Source organism: Lissotriton vulgaris, chromosome 7 (assembly GCF_964263255.1).
Source record: "Lissotriton vulgaris chromosome 7, aLisVul1.2, whole genome shotgun sequence".
Taxonomy (NCBI): Eukaryota; Metazoa; Chordata; class Amphibia; order Caudata; family Salamandridae; genus Lissotriton; species Lissotriton vulgaris.
The window spans coordinates 1,176,552,525-1,176,571,890 of record NC_141695.1 but is presented as its reverse complement, the minus strand read 5'-3'; the positions used below and the strand labels follow the sequence as shown (position 1 = coordinate 1,176,571,890).

Sequence of the window (19,366 nt, the reverse complement as noted above, 5' to 3'; positions counted from 1 at the left end):
GCGTTGATGTAGGCGGACAGCCCCTCCTTCGTCTTTCTGGATACAGCGGGGAAGTTGTTTTAGAACGAGGTGAGCGGGCGCCAAGCAGAGTGCTTCTCGTCCAAAGTGATTGACTGAAAATCTGGGCATTGGTACGGCTGTACTAGTTCCTAATTACAGCGAGAGCGGAATGCTGTGGTAAATACCATGCATCACCGTTACGAAGTGGCATGAGGTGAATGTTCTTCGTGGTCCTATGAAATGTACATACCAAAGCGGGAAGCAGTGGTAGTTCTTACTACACTTCGCTGTGTTTGGGGGACTTAAAAGGATTGATAAACTATCTTCTGGGCACTGTGGATTACACATGCCAAAGCGGGAGGCAGTGGTACCAGTTACTACACCTTGCCGTATTTGGATGTTTTATTGGGGATCCCAAAATTGATACTAGTTGTAGCTTTCGGTGTGGTGGAGGAACCACATCTGGCCAAGTATTTTCTGTTCTGGGGATTCAAAGGAAGGAACTATCATTTAGACGCTCGCCAGTCTTGGGGTACAATTCCCTGCCTCATTCTTTGTTGTGATTCATTGCCTGATTTGCTGAGACTTGGGCCTTTGATTTGATATTTATTATATTAGATTTTCCAGGAATCTGAGGGGGGTAGGTCGACATCTCATCAAAGTACTATTTTAGTCGAGGTGTTCTTAAATGCAATTATTAACATATATGCTCATGTTGCATAGGTGGAGAAGTATCTTGAGTATGTTGGAATTATTGTTGAAGCAGGAATTCTAGAAGCATGCTCAAGGTGAATTAAGTTACACTAGTGAGAAATTACAAGAGTAGACTATCCTTGAATGTATATTCATTGTGTGTTCTTTCTTGCAGGTTTCCTTTTCCCCGGGGTTCCCTTCCTACCCTTCCCTCGCCGATCGCTCGAACACTCTGCATTATATATATGTCAGTGTGTTGGTGAGGTCAGGAGGTGGACCATTCTTGCTACGTCTCGATCCTGCGGAGTTCGACCTGACAGAATAACGCACCCAAGTATTACACTCCGCCTGGTCCAGTTGTGGCAGGCATGGCTTCCATGGAGAATGTGCTTCATGCGTTGGTATTGGTCCAGGAAGAGTTGGCATCCTCTAAGGCAGAAACAGCTGCATTAAAAGAGACAGTAGAGCAGCTTACGAGGAATCCTTTTACCGCCTCGTCAGCAGCATCACAATCAATCAATCAATCATGACATTTGTATAGCGCACTACTCACCCGGGAGGGTCTCAAGGCGCTGGGGGAGAGGGGTCCGCTACTGCTCGAACAGCCAGGTCTTGAGTTGCTTCCTGAAGGAGAGATGGTCCTGGGTTCTCCGTAGGTGGATGGGGAGGGAGTTACATGTCTTGGCTGCCAGGTATGAGAAGGATCTTCCTCCGGCGGTGGCTCTGCGGATGCGTGGAACGGCGGCGAGGGCGAGGCTGGTCGACCGTAGCTGGCGGGTGGGCGTGTGGAAGGTCAGGCGGTTGTTGAGGTACTTGGGGCCTTGGTCGTGGAGAGCCTTGCGTGCGTGGGTGAGGAGTCTGAACGTGATCCTCTTGCTGATGGGGAGCCAGTGCAGGTCTTTCAGGTGGCCGTAGATGTGGCTTTGTCGGGGGATGTCCAGGACGAGTCGTGCGGAGGCGTTCTGGATTTGTTGGAGTCTTTTCTGATGTTTGGCTGTGGTTCCGGCATAGAGGGTGTTTCCGTAGTCCAGTTGGCAGGTGACCAGTGCCTGGGTGACCGTCTTCCTGGTTTCGGTGGGGATCCCAGATTCAAGATCCAAGTTAATGTGCCCCCACCCATTCCATCAGCTAGCCCTGAGAGGTGTGCAGGGGATCCCTGCAAAATACAGGTGTTTTTGATGCAGGTGATGTTGCATTTCTCCTGCAAACCTGCTTCATTCCCAATCAATCACTCAAGGGTAGCGTTTGCTATTTCATATTTGGGGGGGATGCTGCCAATTGGGCAGTACCATTGGTTAAAAACAACAAAGCGGTATTGTCCGATTGGTCTGCTTTCCGAGCTGAATTTGAACGAGTATTTGACCGTCGAGCCACCACCTTTAGTGCCGATAAAGAATTACTAGAATTAAGGCAGGGGAAGGGGGATCTGATCACTTATCTAACTACTTTTAACCGTTTGGTGGCATAGGCAGAATGGCCAGAGCAGAAACGTATGTCTCTTTTTTATCAGGGGTTGCGTGAGGAATTAAACGATGTTGTGGCCCAGATTGCTCCCCAACCTACATCATGTGTAGACATGATTAATTTGACATTAAGGCTGCATAGTCAAATGAGAGAGAGGTTCTTACAGATACGACCGTCCGCCTCTCAAGGTGCTAGAAATACCTGAGAACAGTGCGGAACCGATGGCGATAGGAGCCCTCAGATCTCCTCTATCAGGAGAAGAAAGAGAAAGCAGGAGGGTGCAGGGGTTGTGTATGTATTGTGGGAAAAAGGGGATTATGTAAAAGAGTGCCCGTCCAAACCCAAGACACCTAATACATGGACAAGGAATAAAAGGGTGGCAGTATCCGCCACGGTTCATGAGGCTGAGAGAGAACCCCACCAAACCGAGGAGGAAAATAACAGACAGGCTTGGAAGCTCACCTCGCTTTCCACTTCAGGGATAGGAGAAACTGAGTCGCACATTGTGGTCTCGATGAATCTTGAATACAAGCACCAGAACCATCAGGTATTGGTCAGGCTCGATTCAGGGGCAACCAGTAACTTTATTGATGATGGTCTAGTGACCCGTTTGAGTATTAAGAGAGAATCCCGAGGAAGTATTAGCTGTAGATGGCCAGCCACTGAAGTCCGGTCGCATCACTGAAAGGACAGACAAAGTGGTCTTATCGGTTGATGTCGAGGGCGAGAGACACTCTGAGGTGCTAACATTAAACATCATAGATGCCCCTCAGTACGAGGTTATTTTAGGAATGCCGTGGCTGTGCCACCACAATCTTGCTATTGATTGGAAAACCAAGTCCTTTAGGTTCCTGTCAGAGATTTGTCAAACTCATTTAGTTCCCTGTTCCTCATCAAAGGTAGCAGCTTTGACTTTCCCTTTTCTTGCCGCTACGGCTATTGAAAAAGAAATTCCATTACCTGAACAGTATGGCTCATATGGTGATGTATTTAGTGAAACCAAAGCGGAACAATTGCCTCCTCATAGGGAGTACGATTGCCGCATAGACTTAGTGGAGGGTGCTACCATCCCTACCCGTAGAGTATACGCATTGTCAGTGTCCGAAACCACACATTTGAAAGAGTACCCAGACCACTACCTAAATATTGGGTTTATTAGGCCTTCACGTTCCCCAGCAGCCTCTCCTTTGTTTTTTATTGCTAAAGTCAATGGGGATCTGAGGGCTTGTGCGGACTATTGAATGTTGAATAAGAACACCATCCGCAATAGGTATCCTCTTCCCCTCATTTCTGTACTACTAGACCAAGTCAGGGAAGCCAAGATCTACACCCGGTTAGACCTAAGGGGGGCATACCACTTGGTTAGAATACGCAAGGGGTAAGAGTGGAAGACCGCCTTCAAGACACATTATGGTCTTTACGAGCACTTGGTTATGCCGTTCGGCCTTTGCAACGCCCCAGCGGCATTCCAATTTTTCCTAAACGATGTCTTGAAGGAATATGTGGATCACTTTGTAGTGGTCTACATTGATGATATTCTGGTGTATTCCATGGAGGAGTCATGTCACACGGCTCAGGTTTGCATGGTATTGAATAAACTGCGTGAACATCGATTGTTTGTGAAACTAAGTAATTGTGAATTTGGTGTGACAGAAGTGGAGTTTTGGGGGTGATGCTAAGTCCTGAGGGTCTGCACATGTCTGAGTGTAAGTTGCAAGCAGTGCAGGATTGGCCAGCCCCGAGAAATGTGAGGGAGGTCCAGAGTTTTCTGGGATTTGCGATTTATTATTGCAGATTTATTCTTGATTTTTCACAAGTGGCAGTCCCCATTACTAAGTTGTTAAGGAAAGGGGCACCTTTTGTTTGGTCCAGAAAGGCTGGGGAGGCATTTGACTATTTAAAGAAGTCCTTTATCACTGTTCCAATGCTCTCCCATCCAAACTTGTGGCATCCATTTGTGGTGGAAGCTGATGCTTCCGATGAAGCTATTGGGGCTTTTCTATCACAAAGGGACCAGCACACGGGGCAGCTTCATCCAGTAGCCTACTTGTCTAAGAAGTTAAGTCCTGCCGTAGCTCATTACACCATAGCCGAGAAAGAACTTCTAGCTATTAAGAGAGCGTTCCAAGAGTGGAGACATTACTTATGGGGGGCCGGTCATCCCTTCACAGTATATACTGATCACCGTAATCTTCAGTATATGAAGTCAGCCAGGCATCTTACACAGAGGCAAATGCGTTGGATGCTATTTTCTGCTGAATTTGATGTAGTGGTGACATTTAGGCCAGGCAGTGAGAATCGCAAGGCGGATGCCTTGTCTCGGCAGAAGTTACCAGCCATGCCTAGGAATGAGGATACTCATGCCATTATACCACCATCCAGGGTGGTATTTGTTATAGAAGCTGAAAACTTCTTACAAGAAGTGAGAGGCCATCTAACCCTTGATGCATGGGAGACTTGGGCAGCACAGAAGGATGTGCGGGCCATGAAGCATGGTTTGCCATTTCACAACAATAAACTATATCTGCCCTTGGCTGAGTTGCAGAAAAAGGCGTTTACATGGTGTCACGTTATACCCACGGATGGACATCCTTGCATATGCAAAACTTTGCAGTTGGTTCAGAGACATTTTTGGTGGGAAACCTTGACAAAAGATGCTGCTTTGTGGGTTACACGCTGTGAGGAATGTGCGAGAGCAAAGGGGGAAAACACTCGGAAAAGGCCAATGCCTACCCCTCAACGTCCTTGGTAGAGCATTAGCCTGGATTTCGTGTCTGGGCTACTTAATGATCAAGGTTACTTTGCTATTCTGGTGGTAGTGGACAGCCTTACGAAGATGGGGCATTTTATCATTTGTAAATCTCTTCCCACCGCGGGACAGCCTGCTCAATTGTTGGCTAGCAATGTTATTCGACTGCATGGTATCCCCAAGGTAATCGTTTCGGACAGAGGTCCACAATTTATAGCACGTTTTTGGTGGATGTGGTGTCAGGCATTACATATAGACTCAACTCGTCCACCAGTTTTCATCCTCAAACTGACGGTCAGACAGAGAGGTTGAATCAAACCTTAAAGAAGTACCTCAGGTGTTATTCCAAGGAAGCTCATGAGTCGTGGGTGGAGCTGTTGTGGATGGCTGAAATGGCCTATAACAACGACTGGCATTGCTCAACGGGGATGTCTCCCTTCAAAGCTAATTATGGGTATGATGCTAATACCCTGCCGGTTGATCTGCCTGAAGATCTCCAGAATCAACCCTCTGTGTACAGTTACTGAGGAAAGTACATAAAGGGGTACGCACACATTTGTTAAAGGCCAAGCTGGTTTACAAACAGTGAGAGGATCGTCACCGAATAACAGGGCCTCAGTTTGCAGTGGGGGACTATGTGTGGTTGTCCACTAAGAACATTCGGTTTAAACTCCGTAGTATCTTCCACCCAAGGTATATTGGCCCTTATCCAGTGGTAAAACAGATTAATCCAGTGGCCTACAAGCCGAAGTTGCCTGGGTCTTTACGCATTCACCCTGTGTTTCATGTACATCTGCTAAAACCGGCCTTTACTTCCAGAAGGAGGGCGCCTCCCCCGGTGGTGTGTGATGGTGGACTTGAGTATGAGGTGAAATGCATTCGGGACTCCAAGATTCGCAGGGGCGTGCTCTGGTACCTGGTGTCTTGGAAGGGTTATTCAGCGGAGGATGATTCCTGGGAACCTTGGAGTAATGTGCATGCCCCAAAGGCCGTTCGTGCTTTTCATCTGAGGTTCCCGGCCAACCCTGGGCCTAGGAGACGCTTGTGAGGAGGGCCTACTGTCAGAATCGAGCTTAGCGGCGCCTGCCTGGCCTCCTAGACTACAACTCCCGGGAGGCCATGGGCGAGGACGCACGCTATGTAAGGAGGTCTGGCCCGAATGGCGTTGTGCGTTATTCTGTTGTTTGGCTGTTTCCGGGTTGTGAGTTCCGGGACGTACAAGGGCTACGATCCTGGAGCCTGTGAGGAAACCTGGCGTATCGGTATGTTTAGAGAAGACTGAATACGCTGGAGAGTTGGGAGCGTTGATGCAGGCGGATGGCCCCTCTTTCGTCTTTCTGGATACAGCTGGGAAGTTGTTCTAGAACGAGGTGAGGGGGCGCGAAGCAGAGTGCTTCTCGTCCGAAGTGAGTGACTGAAGTTCTGGGCATTGGTACGGCTGTACTAGTTCCTAATTACAGTGAGAGCCGAATGCTGTGGTTAATACCATGCATCACCGTTACGAAGTGGCATGAGGTGAATGTTCTTCGTGGTCCTATGAAATGTACATACCAAAGCGGGAAGCAGTGGTAGTCCTAACTACACTTCACCGTGTTTGGGGGACTGAAAAGGATTAATAAACTATCTTCTGGGCACTGTGGATTACACATGCCAAAGCGGGAGGCAGTGGTACCAGTTACTACACCTTGCTGTATTTGGATGTTTTATTGGTTCATCCAAAATTGATACTAGTTGTAGCTTTCGATGTGGTGAAGAACCACATCTGGCCAAGTATTTTCTGTTCCGGGGATTCAAAGGAAGGAACTATTATTTAGACGCTCGCCAGTCTTGGGGTACAATTCCCTGCCTCATTCTTTGTTGTGATTTATTGCCTGATTTGCTGAGACTCTGGCCTTTGAGAAAGAGTTCCCATACTTATTATATTTGATTTTCCAGGAATCTGAGGGGGGCTAGGTCGACATCTCATCTAAGTACTATTTTATTCGAGGTGTTCTTCAATGCAATTATTAACATATATGCTTATGTTGCATAAGTGGAGAAGTATCTTGAGTATGTTGGAACTATTATTGAAGCAGGACATTCCAGAGGCGTGCTCATGGTGAATTGAATTACCCTCGCCCGATCGCTCGAACACTCTGCATTATATATATATGTCAGTGTGTTGGTGAGGTCAGAAGGTGGACCATTCATGCTACGTCTGGATCCTGCGGAGTGCGACCTGACAATTTCAGTGTTTTACATGAACACTGTATTTAAATTACACTTTCAGGCACGCGGAGATTACATGATTTGTCTACAATAACAGGATGTGGACGCGACTCCGAGGCTCGAACACTGATTTGCAGCACCAAGTTCGACAGTGTACCCGTCTGACGACATAAGTATATATGTCGGCGCTGCCTTTCTCCTACCACGAGCCTCGCTCTATTTAGCTGCCCTTCATGTGCCAAAAATGGCAACCTGAAGTTTTCATAGCCCTGTGTCGCTATAGGTACAACACTCCACTGAATGTGCAATAAACATTCATATCGACAGAAATGCGTCATGTCCACCATCTGCTATGTTTGGAACTATGGATGAATATAGAGTCAGTGATACCCCGTACCTTCCATGTTGGCCATGTTGTGGGACTTCACTGACATAATGACACATTTGCGTTTAAGATCCGGGTGACGGCAGCACTACAACACAGACACTCAAATTAGTTGTTTTCTCATATTGTAGTGTAGTTCCTATATTCCGAATAGGCTCTGCACATTGGAATAATATATCCTGTAGCTTAGATGTAGGACTGTGGTCTACTAGGTCTCTACCGGTTACATTAGACTTAATTGTGAGTGCCAGCTAGCTCAGAGGTCACTAGAAACTTTCTCGGATAAACAAGAAGGGATTAGTTTCTGACAACTGCATAAAACATGACAACTTTGTTTCCCAAGAATAAGAAATCAAATCTCTAGAGTCGCGGAAACAATAGATAACTATTTCACTCAGTCAATCGTGCATGCTTTGTTTCACCAGAGATGCAAGAGAAATAGAGAGACGGGCGTTTTCAATAAAAAGGTATTTATTGAACAGTCTTCTTTCTCAAGCATTGAGAAGGAACTGCTACAATAGTAAAGCTTACTATGAAGTACAATGCATATAATATGAACAGTATTATAAAGTAGTACTGTAAAAGCATGATATGGTTTCTAAGTAAGCATGGGCGAATTTTGCGGATCTCGCGTTCGCGAATTTTGCGGATTTGCGGATTCGCAATCCGCAAAATCCGCGAATTCCCGCGAATTTGCGGATTTTTTTTTTTTTTTGTGTTCGCCCGTGTTTCTGCCAGTTCGCGAGGGTTTTTACAATTTCGCAATTTGCGAACTTACCTGTCGGGTCGCAAGTTTTGCGAACTTGTTGTTTCTACATGTCCAGCCTGTTTGGGACACTCTTCTTCATCACTGCCACTCTCTGTCACCACTGCCACTCTCTGACTACTCATGCCACCCTCTGGCCCACCCATGCCACCCTCTGTTTCATCACCACACCCTCTGGTTGTCCAGTGTACATTATTTTCGGCAAAGCAAAGCACACCTTCCCTGCCTCAAGTGACCTGAATTAATTTGGGGCTGATTAATGTGTCACAGAATATTTTTTTAGCTGGCACCTGCTTCCTTAGTGCGCCCTGATTAGTGATCTTTTGCACTTGCTAAGTGCTTTCATTGTTGCAAAATTAGTTACAACAACTGCCCTGCCCCAACTGACAATAATGAATTAGGGGCTAATTAATGTGTCACTGAAAGAATTTAAAGTTCCAGCCTGGCACCTGCTTGTCTGCTCCTTTAGCTGTAAATCAGGACCTTTGTGGCATACAGTTAAGGTCAGAGCAGGGTCACACAATAGTTGCAAGCAGGCAACCGAATTCTGGAGGGCCCCCTCAGGAAGCAATACAAAGAATCGTTACAAATCATGAGGTTGACCTTTTGCACCTGCTCATTGCTTTTGCTTTTGCTGAAATCGTTTTGCGGTTTTTTTCGCGCTATTCGCGGGGCGCGGCGTCGTGCGAAACCGACCGCGGAAGCCGCCAATTCGTGCGAATGAGCATTTTATTTTTTTGCGGCTTGTTGTTTCGCGAGTTTTTTTGCAGTATTCGCGAGCCGCTTGCAGCGCAACACGCGAATTTACCCCAAGGTCGAGTACGGGCGCGGCCATTTTGTTTGCGTGACGTATTTCCGTTTCCGCCCGCTATGTATAATCTCGCGCAGTAAGCGCATTGCGAGTAGAGGTTCGCACGAGATCGCGCGGGAAATCTAGAGGTTCGCACGAGATCGCGAGGAAAATCTCGCGCGAACTGACTTTCGCGCTCGGAAACGGGCGCCGGCCATCTTGTTTTTCATTCATTTCCTGTGTCTGGGCATGGTGTTTAATCCTCTTGATATCTTTCCCATCCTTTGCTTGTTTTCAGTTTTTTTTTTACGATTTTGCTTCTTATCTATCCCTCTCTTTTCCTAGCTGTATATTTTTGTCTTTTCTGCTATTTTTCTTTACTTTTAAACTACTTTTGTAAACTCTTTTCTTTTCTTCTTCCCTATCCTATTCTTTCTTAATTTTCTACTTCTTCCTACCTTACCTGCCCAGACCATGGTCAAGCCAGGCGCCGTGAAGCTGCCCAGGCACTTGAGGGCCGCAGCGGCGGCGGGGAGTAGTGCTGGACCCAGTGGCAGGACAGCAGGCGTGAGATCGAGGGGGGAGCAGGTGACGCGCCGGGAGATATTCAGCCCGGAGGAAGTGGGCGCGCTGGTCTACTTCGTCCAGCGCCGCCTGCCCAGGACCATCGCGGGAGGCGGCAGGATCGCGGCCGGCGGCTATAACATGCGGGAGCGCCGGAAGCGGTGGGAGAAGGTGTGCTGGGCCATATCCCACCTCTACGGGGTCCAGCGCACCTACAGCCAGGTCACCCATCGCTGGACGGACCTCCTGGACCGCGAGCGCGACCTGCTGGACCAGCTCGGCTTGGAGATCCCCGGGCTTGGTGAGTAGTAGTAGCCATTGGCATTTAATCACTCACTACTATGATGTTTTCTCCTGCTCTGTGTTGTTGTATTGCAAATATTTGTTTTTTACATGGAGCAAGCCAATAATGCCGCTGATGACGATTACATTGTAGTTAAATTATATTTCAAAATCTTCTGTGCATTTCAGGTGCACTGCTCTCCTTCTCAGTGGGGTTGCTACTATGCTTATTTGTTTTCTATTTCGTGGTCTCATTGGCCTGAGTAACTATTATGTATGAGTGTACTTAACAGAACTGCGTAATGCTAGACACTAGGGGGCAGATTACATTTACAAGCCCCTTGCGCCACGTTTACGTTGCCTTGCGTGACGCAACAGCGGCGTAAACGTGCCGCATCCCTGCAAGTCATTTACAGCATGACGCATCTAGGGAGATGCGTCACGTTATAAAGCCATGGGCCTGCACCACAATGGGTGCGTTCCTAGTACGCAGGGTGGGCGGTCCAGCGGCTGTGCGCCTCGCAAAATTGCCTGCGTGAAATCTACAAGATTTAACGCAGGCACTTCTGCGACGCTGCTACGTCAATTCAATTCCTTATGTCTGCTCGAAGCAGGCGAAAGGACTGACACAGCATGTAAAGTATTGGGTGGCCCTGAGCATTACTGGAGTTGCATTGCGTTGGCGACGTGACTCCAGCGATGCGCCGCTCTTACGTGACGAGATGCGTCACGCAAGTGCCTACCCTTGCGCCAGGGCGCGCCGCATTGTAAATGAGGCACATCTGCCGTGTCGCAAGGGTAGTTTTGCGTGACGCATTTGATCTGGCGCATCTCTGGAGATGCGCCAGAACGCGTAAGTAAGTATGCCCCTAAGGGGCAGAATTGCAATTACCGTCGCATCCCTGCAAAGTAGCAGGGATGCGCCATTAATTGTGCGGCCCGCTACCACCACCAAACATGGTGCGCCGTATTTGCAATGCGGCTCCCCATGGGCCCAAAACGTCACCGAAGCTTTACTGCTGGAGTTGCGTCGCAACGATGGCGCAGCTCCATCAATGCTCTGGGGTACCCTATCTCCCCAATGCTGGGTCAAGCCGTACGTCTGCTTCAAGCAGGTGCAGGGTTTGTGTGACGCATCATTGTCCTAAAGGTGACTGATTGATATTTTGTAGATTTCCCTCAGCCACTATTAGGATGTGTTCCAGCGCAGGAATGCCCTCCCTTGCGCCGGAACGCCCCCTGATGGCGCAGGGCTTTATAACGGGATGCATCTCCCAAATGCGTCACGTTGTTATAATATTATACGCCGCACCATGGCGCCCTTTTTTGTTTAGCTGCTGCGTCACAAAAGTCACGCAAGAACGGCGCAAAAGAGCCGCAAGGGCTTAAATCTGCCCCTTCCTTTGTAACCCTGACAATAAGAAAAATAGTGGCGGTGGATTGATAGTTTGACTATTTAAATGACTGGTAATGTAGCAGGCAACTGTTAGTGTTGTCACTGATCTGACTGAAATCACAATGGAGTTTGTCTGTCACTTTGCGTCTTGCCTGCGGACTGCTGCCTGCCAGTCCTAGGTGAACGTTTCAGTACTTTGTTTAGTGAGTTACGTGACTTTCGAAGTCACAGGTCCGCAAATAAATAAAAAGTAACCATAATCAATATAATTTCGCGGAAATATTTTGTTATTGTTCTTTTGAAATGTTTGATTTGGTTGACATTGACAAGCAACAATCATCCATGTTTTCTGTTCTTTCTTTCATGTTGTACGTCAGCTCCCCCCAGGGGCGAGAGGAGGACACAGGAGCAGCAGGCGGCGGATGCTGTTCATCAACAGGGCCAGGATCGGGCAGGCGAGGGCTCCTCTGCTGGCCCCAGTAAGTTTTCATTTTAGACTAGTACCTATTTTTCCTAGCGTTCCTCATTTGAATTTTTTCAAAATTGTCTTTGCTCTTCTTGTAGGCTGTATCTAAATTCTTATCCTGCCTCTACTATGACTCCCTGTGGTATTACTAGATTATTCTTATTAGTCTGTCTGTGTAGCTAACTAAGATTGCACGGTTGGCGAAACTCCCATGATTCTAGTCAGCAATAGCTCTATCAACTTAGTGCAGTCCTCTGGGATTGTCCATAATGTCTTTTGAAGTGTTCTATCTGGACTCATGCTTGCAAAAATTGCAAAACCTTTCGTTCAGTCACTCTAGTCTGGAGGACCAAAAAACACAGATTGTATTTAAATTTAAAAGCTTTATTAAAAGTAAACACATTTATTAAAATGAAGTCATAATAAAACTAAACGTTTAACTGATAATGGAAAAGTGGTTAGTGCTGACGATTAATTGAAGACATTTCTTGTGGTCGAGCCGAGCTCTCACCTGGTTTCAACTTGATCTTGTTGTTAGAAGTCCATCTTCTGTCTGTGTGGAGAAAAATGGTGCGTGTTAAAAAATCAGCCTTCATCAGTTGTGCCAAAAAGTGCAGCAAGACAACCTTCCCTGGAAAAAGGGACATTTTTTTTAACTTTAACGTAGACAGTCACAAATTACATTGTTTTCACATGTCTTCATTCCTAGACCAAATACTAGTGACTAGTGAGTGCTTTATTCTAAGATTCTTAAATGTACTTTGTAGGTGGAACATCTGGTGGCGGGGCCAGTGTGGTGGTGGTGCTCGACACGGAGGCGGAGGGCAATTCATCATCAGGGGAGGAGGCGGCGGCGGCGGCTGTGAGAGTTGAGACGGTGGTGGCGGCCAGAGGTAAGCTCTTATATATTCCTTACTTATTGAGATTGAAGACTAGCTGGGAAGGCAAGAATATGAGATGCATGGCTGGGTGAATGATGAAGCAATGATGGGTGGAAGGACAACAGCCTGGGTGGGTGACACAGAAACTGTATGTGTCCATATACCTGGATCATGCTACTATCTGACTCTTAGATAGCATATGTGTATCTAGAGCAGGGGTACTCATAGTACGGCCCGCGGGCCGGTGGTGGCCCGGCAAGCCTTCCTTGGCGGTGCGCAGACCTTGCAGACAATCACTGCTCCCCCGGCCCCCACAGAGCAGAGGCTTTTTTGTATTTCACCTGTTAGCGCCCCTGCATCTCCACTCTGACAATCACTGCTCCCCCGGCCCCCACAGAGCAGAGTGGAGATGCAAGGCCACAAAGAGGTGAAATAGAACAAAGCCTCTGCTCTGTGGGGCCGGGCAAGCAGTGATTGTCAGGGTGGAGAAGCAGGGGCGCTAAAACAAACAAAGCCTCAATAATATGTTAATGGTCTTTTAAAGACCTGTTAAGTACTTTGGTGTTGTTGTCTGTGTGTGCGCGTTGAGGAAGCGGTCTCAACCCGGGCTGAAGGCTGACACAGATAGACACACACACAGTGAGATGACAGAGGGAGAGGGAGGGCAGGAGGGAGAGAGAGATGGAGGGAGGGCAGGAGGGACAGCAGGAGGGAGAGAGATGTATGTAAATGCTGGGTCTGGTGGCTCAGTGGATGAGGGCATCTGCTGCAGGGACCTGTGTGCAACCTCATGGTCACAAGTTATCGTTTTGCTTTAGCCCCGCCCCCTCTGACTCCGCCCCCACCAGTGCGGCCCTCGGCCACAAACTACACTGTAAATGTAGCCCCTGAGAGAAAGTTTGTGAGTACCCATGATCTAGAGAGAGTAGATGGTCAGTGGATGAACTAAGTGTAACTTTGAAGAGCATGTAACACTGCACCCGCACGTCCGTTCCAGTGTAGGAAAGGCAAGGAAAAGAACTTTTAATTTTGTCCAAATACTACCATAAGTAGTAGCAGTAGTTTGTATTGCAAGCACTGCATAGATCCGGTTATTATGGTGGCCACTCCCTACCTCTCTTAATAAGTTTAGTAGTACTCAGTCATTCATGTGTGGATGTATCACTGCCTGTCACTCAATAAAAAGCAAAGCACCTAAAGTCATCCCATATATAAGCAAAAACATCCCATGTGAAGTGATAGATAATCAGATTATTTATCTTCTTCAATTTTCCATTTCTAGTACTCATTTCCACTGTAGGGTGAAAGTTAAATTAATTAAGCAGTAGCCCTTGAGTTGTAACAGAGTATTCTCAGTGCCACCCGTAATAGAAAAGTAAGAGATTCACCACCTGCATGTACTGGACGGGTACAGTAACGCAACGGCAACGCAAGTCTAGGTCACTCCTCATGGCGTGCGTCTCTTTTTCTCGGGTGCAAGTTTACCGCGCTGGCATTATGCCGGCTTGCAGAAAATAACGTACCAATTTTCCAAAACAAGAGACAAGAAGAAGAATAAGACTGGTGTACTTTCATAGTCGACTCCAATGGAAGTCCACAGTGCTCATAGAATTTGTTCCTTAAACTCCCACTAATGTTAGAGCAAGGATGAAGAAGTGTGAGGTTAGATAGATACTGGCCTCAATAGTTATGTAATGCGCTTGCAAGTTGCTAGTTGTACTGCAGCACACATTTCTGCTGAATGATTGAGTTAATCTTAAAGAGCATTGGTTACAGACTATGTCTTTCTTTCTTCATATAGGTTCTCCTTCCAAACGAACAAGGAGGAAGGAGCTGGCTAGAGCGGCCCGGCAACGGAGAATCGAGGCCACTGTTGCGGAATATCGGCGGCTGGTGGCCCTGGAGGACGAGGAAAGTGTGCGGTCGACAACAACGACAACGTCGTCCTCCGTGGCCTCACCGGCTGCCACCGTGACCCAGCACAGTGGTCCACCGAGACTGAGCCGGGCTGCCAAAGGCAAACGCCACCGCCGAGCAGCAAGGCCAACAGCTGCTTCTCACAGGCCTTGCACCTGCAAGGCAGTGAAGGCACGCCTGCGCCGCACTACCCTGATGGTGTCCCGCCTTCAGCAGGAGCTCGCCTTGCTCCGCGAGGAGCATGATGCCCTGGCCCAAAAAGTTAACAGCATCCACCCATAGTGTCCCTTGCCCCTTTTTTAGAGACTTTTGGGGGGTGGGAATTGGGAGTTGGGTTTTTGGGGACTTTTGAAGGACAATCGTTGGGGTTAGGGAGGGTCTTGCGGGAGATTATTTTGTTAGGGATATAAATATACTTTTTCAAACTTTATCTGAGCATACCTGTTTTTTACTGCTTGCCTGGTGGGTGGGGGTTTAACGTTGACTGTTTTCCTGAAAGTTTAGTTCCATTTTCTTCCTTTAAGTGTAAATGCCCAAATGTTTTCAACACTAAGTGCCTCTCACAGACTAAGTGAAGTGAATCCAAGAGTCCTAGGACTTTAGTAGTACTACCTTCAGGCTCTCGTCTCTCGTACTAATACTCCATTATACCCCCAAACCACCAAACGCTTATCTTACCTGTAATTTGTGTTTGAAAGTAGGGCTAGGCCCAGGGCTGGCTCCACGGGAAACACCAAATAACGTTGGCAATCTTGGTCGGATAAAATTTCCTCATAGCGGTGGTAGTAGTGGTGTGACACAGTGGCAGTTGCATGCCTATGAAAAAAAAGAAAATGAAATCTGGTTTGTCCTCCTGAGCAATTCAACGGTACAACTGAGAATATAGCAGGTGACAGAAGTACAGTAGAGCAGTGCCACATTGTAGCCTAACAAATGGTAAAGTATAACTACTAATTCGGTTGAAGTTCTTTCACATTAGCAATGGTTCTTTGTCAAGCAGAGTAAGAATATATCATCGACAACTGTGGAAAGAAAGAATGCGACAGTACAGGGCCTGTGTGGAATTATTGATAACTATATTCAACATAAGGTCTCTGTAGCCAGATACCCGAGAGCCTTGCTGGTCACTATAAATCCATTCACAACAACACTCAATGGGGTTGGTCTGGAAGGTGTCACGTTTACTCCCCGTGATCCAGTCGATGCAAATATGGTTCCACCTCCAAATGTCACCAACACCCAGAAGTGTAAACACAGGGTGTTCGAGGCATTAGGCGAGGGAGAAAAATAACAAACTAAAATAAAAAATGTGGGATGGGTAAAGGTAGGGTCAGCAGGGAAAGGATACCTGTAAGAGAAGACAAGACAGGCATCAGTGAAGTGATGTCCTAACATACAAGGGTACTCTCATATAGTCTCACTAAATAGTCTGCAAGTCTCCCGCCTACTCATGGGAAATGTAGTTTCATAGTACGGTAGGCGCTTAGGGGCTGCGTAACCTGACAGAAGGTATAGTAGATAGAAAAGGAGAAATTGCTTTTTTTCTAGGTGTCCCCTCACTCACCAGGGTTGCCCCTTGGTGACATGCTTCATCATTGGGGCCATCCCAGTCCTCTACGGCCTGGGGCGTGCTGCGACTTGCGAATTACGTAGGAGCACTTACAAATGACTATGTGTGGTGCAGATAGTGGAGTGGACTAAGTGATGTGTTAAGGGATCAATGTAGAAGCCGAGAGAGAGCAAAGAAATGCAGTCACAGTCAGAGAAAAAGGCAAGGGATACTGTATCTATGTGGTTGTAGTGGTCCTGTTGGAAGTGGTAAGTAAGTTGCCCGCAGAAAAAAAATCCTCCTATTAGCGGCACTCCTCCATTGCAGCCGACGCTTCGTCCACCGATGTTGGTCACCAGAAGACACCCTGTCCACTGCCTGCCTGATGCTGAATTGTGGCTCGCTACTGTGAAGCCTGACTCCATCCTTTTTTCCCCATTGCAGAGACTGAAACCCGGCCTGTAATTATTCAACGAAAAACAGGAAGTGATATAATATTACAACACCACTGATAAATAAATATAAGGTATGTAGGCTGTGGAGTGCAAAAAGTCACAATTTGTTTTTCCTAGTAGACAGACAGTACAATGTTTTTGAAAGTGCGTACTCTGAGTCACCTTTTGAAGGATAAGTAAGTATGGGCAAATTAATGTAGCGGATCTTGCCCCTCAAGCTAGGTGTACTGTAAACTGTGTTTTAGAACAAAAATAGATCTTCCTAGCAGTGCTCCCACCCAAAAAACGAGGCCTAGCAGAAAACTGGAGACAAAACTTACTTTGAAAGTAAAAGTAGGCCGAAGTACCCTAATTACCCATTACCCCCCGTGGATTGTATTCAAACCACTTGCAAGCAACCAAGCAAAAGTAGCCATAGCCAGCATCGCTCCAAGACTCGAAATCCCCCCCACTCAAACACATGCAATAGAAATACTGCTAACCCTAACGAACCCTAAGTTAAGAATAGTGGCAAAGGCTTTCTTTAACTATGCCAAATCCCCCCTTTCCCACCATGGATTTTCTTCAAATGACTTGCAACCAAAATTACACATTCTCACGAGTGCTCTAAGACCCCAGAACTCAGTTTGAAAAATCTAGAACACCCCGATACACATGCAATCCTGCTGCTAGGGCTAACCCTAACGAACCCTAAGTTACAAAAAGTGCCAAAACTAAAGGCTTTTCCGCGCGGATTTTGTCCCAACCACTTCTACCCGGTATTAGACCTTCCCAGGAATGCCCCAAGACCCGGCAACCCACCCGCCAAGAAGCATAACACCCCCAAACAGGCCAAAAGCAAAATCTCATACTTGCAATATTTCTGGGCCTTCGGTCCAAACGCGCTGCGTAGCTAGGCCATAAGTCGGGGTTGGCACGACGGATTTCCTGAAAAGCAAATGCAATCAAGATTAGAGTGTCCCAGCAGTGCTCCCAGACCACGAAACTCACCCACAAACACCAGGAAGCCCCCCAAACAGGCCCCCGAAAACGCTACATAGAGCAAAATGTCAGAAATAGCCCAAAAAAAAAATCGGCCTGGATTTTGTCCCAACCACTTCTACCCGGTATTAGACCTTCCCAGGAATGCCCCAAGACCCGGCAACCCACCCGCCAAGAAGCATAACACCCCCAAACAGGCCAAAAGCAAAATCTCATACTTGCAATATTTCTGGGCCTTCGGTCCAAACGCGCTGCGTAGCTAGGCCATAAGTCGGGGTTGGCACGACGGATTTCCTGAAAAGCAAATGCAATCAAGATTAGAGTGTCCCAGCAGTGCTCCCAGACCACGAAACTCACCCGCAAACAGACGGAACCCCCCCTAAGAGCACCTCAAAGGCAAGCAAGTCATCAAAAACACAAAAAAAATTCCGCCTGGGATTTGGTCCAAAACACTTTTATCCGGTATTAGAGCTTCCCAGCAATGGCCCCAGAGCCGTCAACCCAGGAGAAAACGAGTAGAAGACCCCCAAACAGCCAAAGAGCAAAAGTACAAAAATGGGGACTTAGTCACTTTTTCACAAATTTCCCAAATCACTCCGCGCGCGCTCTGCAGCTAGGCCCTAAGTCCCCTCAGCCACCATGGATTTGCTTCAAACCTCTTGCAAAGTAAAGTATATATAGCCAGCAGTGCTCCCACACCACGAAACTCACCCGCAAACACCAGGAAGCCCCCCAAACAGGCCCCCGAAAACGCTACATAGAGCAAAATGTCAGAAATAGCCCAAAAAAAAATCGGCCTGGATTTTGTCCCAACCACTTCTACCCGGTATTAGACCTTCCCAGGAATGCCCCAAGACCCGGCAACCCACCCGCCAAGAAGCATAACACCCCCAAACAGGCCAAAAGCAAAATCTCATACTTGCAATATTTCTGGGCCTTCGGTCCAAACGCGCTGCGTAGCTAGGCCATAAGTCGGGGTTGGCACGACGGATTTCCTGAAAAGCAAATGCAATCAAGATTAGAGTGTCCCAGCAGTGCTCCCAGACCACGAAACTCACCCGCAAACACCAGCAAGCCCCCCAAACAGGCCCCCGAAAACGCTACATAGAGCAAAATGTCTGAAATAGCCCAAAAAAAATCGGCCTGGATTTTGTCCCAACCACTTCTACCCGGTATTAGACCTTCCCAGGAATGCCCCAAGACCCGGCAACCCACCCGCCAAGAAGCATAACACCCCCAAACAGGCCAAAAGCAAAATCTCATACTTGCAATATTTCTGGGCCTTCGGTCCAAACGCGCTGCGTAGCTAGGCCATAAGTCGGGGTTGGCACGACGGATTTCCTGAAAAGCAAATGCAATCAAGATTAGAGTGTCCCAGCAGTGCTCCCAGACCACGAAACTCACCCGCAAACACCAGGAAGCCCCCCAAACAGGCCCCCGAAAACGCTACATAGAGCAAAATGTCTGAAATAGCCCAAAAAAAATCGGCCTGGATTTTGTCCCAACCACTTCTACCCGGTATTAGACCTTCCCAGGAATGCCCCAAGACCCGGCAACCCACCCGCCAAGAAGCATAACACCCCCAAACAGGCCAAAAGCAAAATCTCATACTTGCAATATTTCTGGGCCTTCGGTCCAAACGCGCTGCGTAGCTAGGCCATAAGTCGGGGTTGGCACGACGGATTTCCTGAAAAGCAAATGCAATCAAGATTAGAGTGTCCCAGCAATGCTCTCAGACCACGAAACTCACCCACAAACAGACGGAACCCCCCCTAAGAGCACCTCAAAGGCAAGCAAGTCATCAAAAACACAAAAAAATT

General features: G+C 47.5%; 1 protein-coding gene across 1 annotated transcript in view; it reads left to right on the top strand.

Moving 5' to 3' along the window:
- Positions 1-14,874, top strand: part of LOC147703119 (uncharacterized) — a 33,022-nt gene extending 18,148 nt beyond the window's left edge. Inside the window, exons 2-4 of the mRNA XM_086929471.1 lie at positions 11,628-11,776; positions 12,531-12,656; positions 14,446-14,874. Of these exons, the coding sequence (XP_086785597.1) occupies positions 11,628-11,776; positions 12,531-12,656; positions 14,446-14,843 (673 nt within the window). The 3' untranslated portion in view covers positions 14,844-14,874. The remainder of the gene's footprint in view (positions 1-11,627; positions 11,777-12,530; positions 12,657-14,445) is intronic.
- The last annotated feature ends 4,492 nt before the right edge of the window (positions 14,875-19,366 follow it).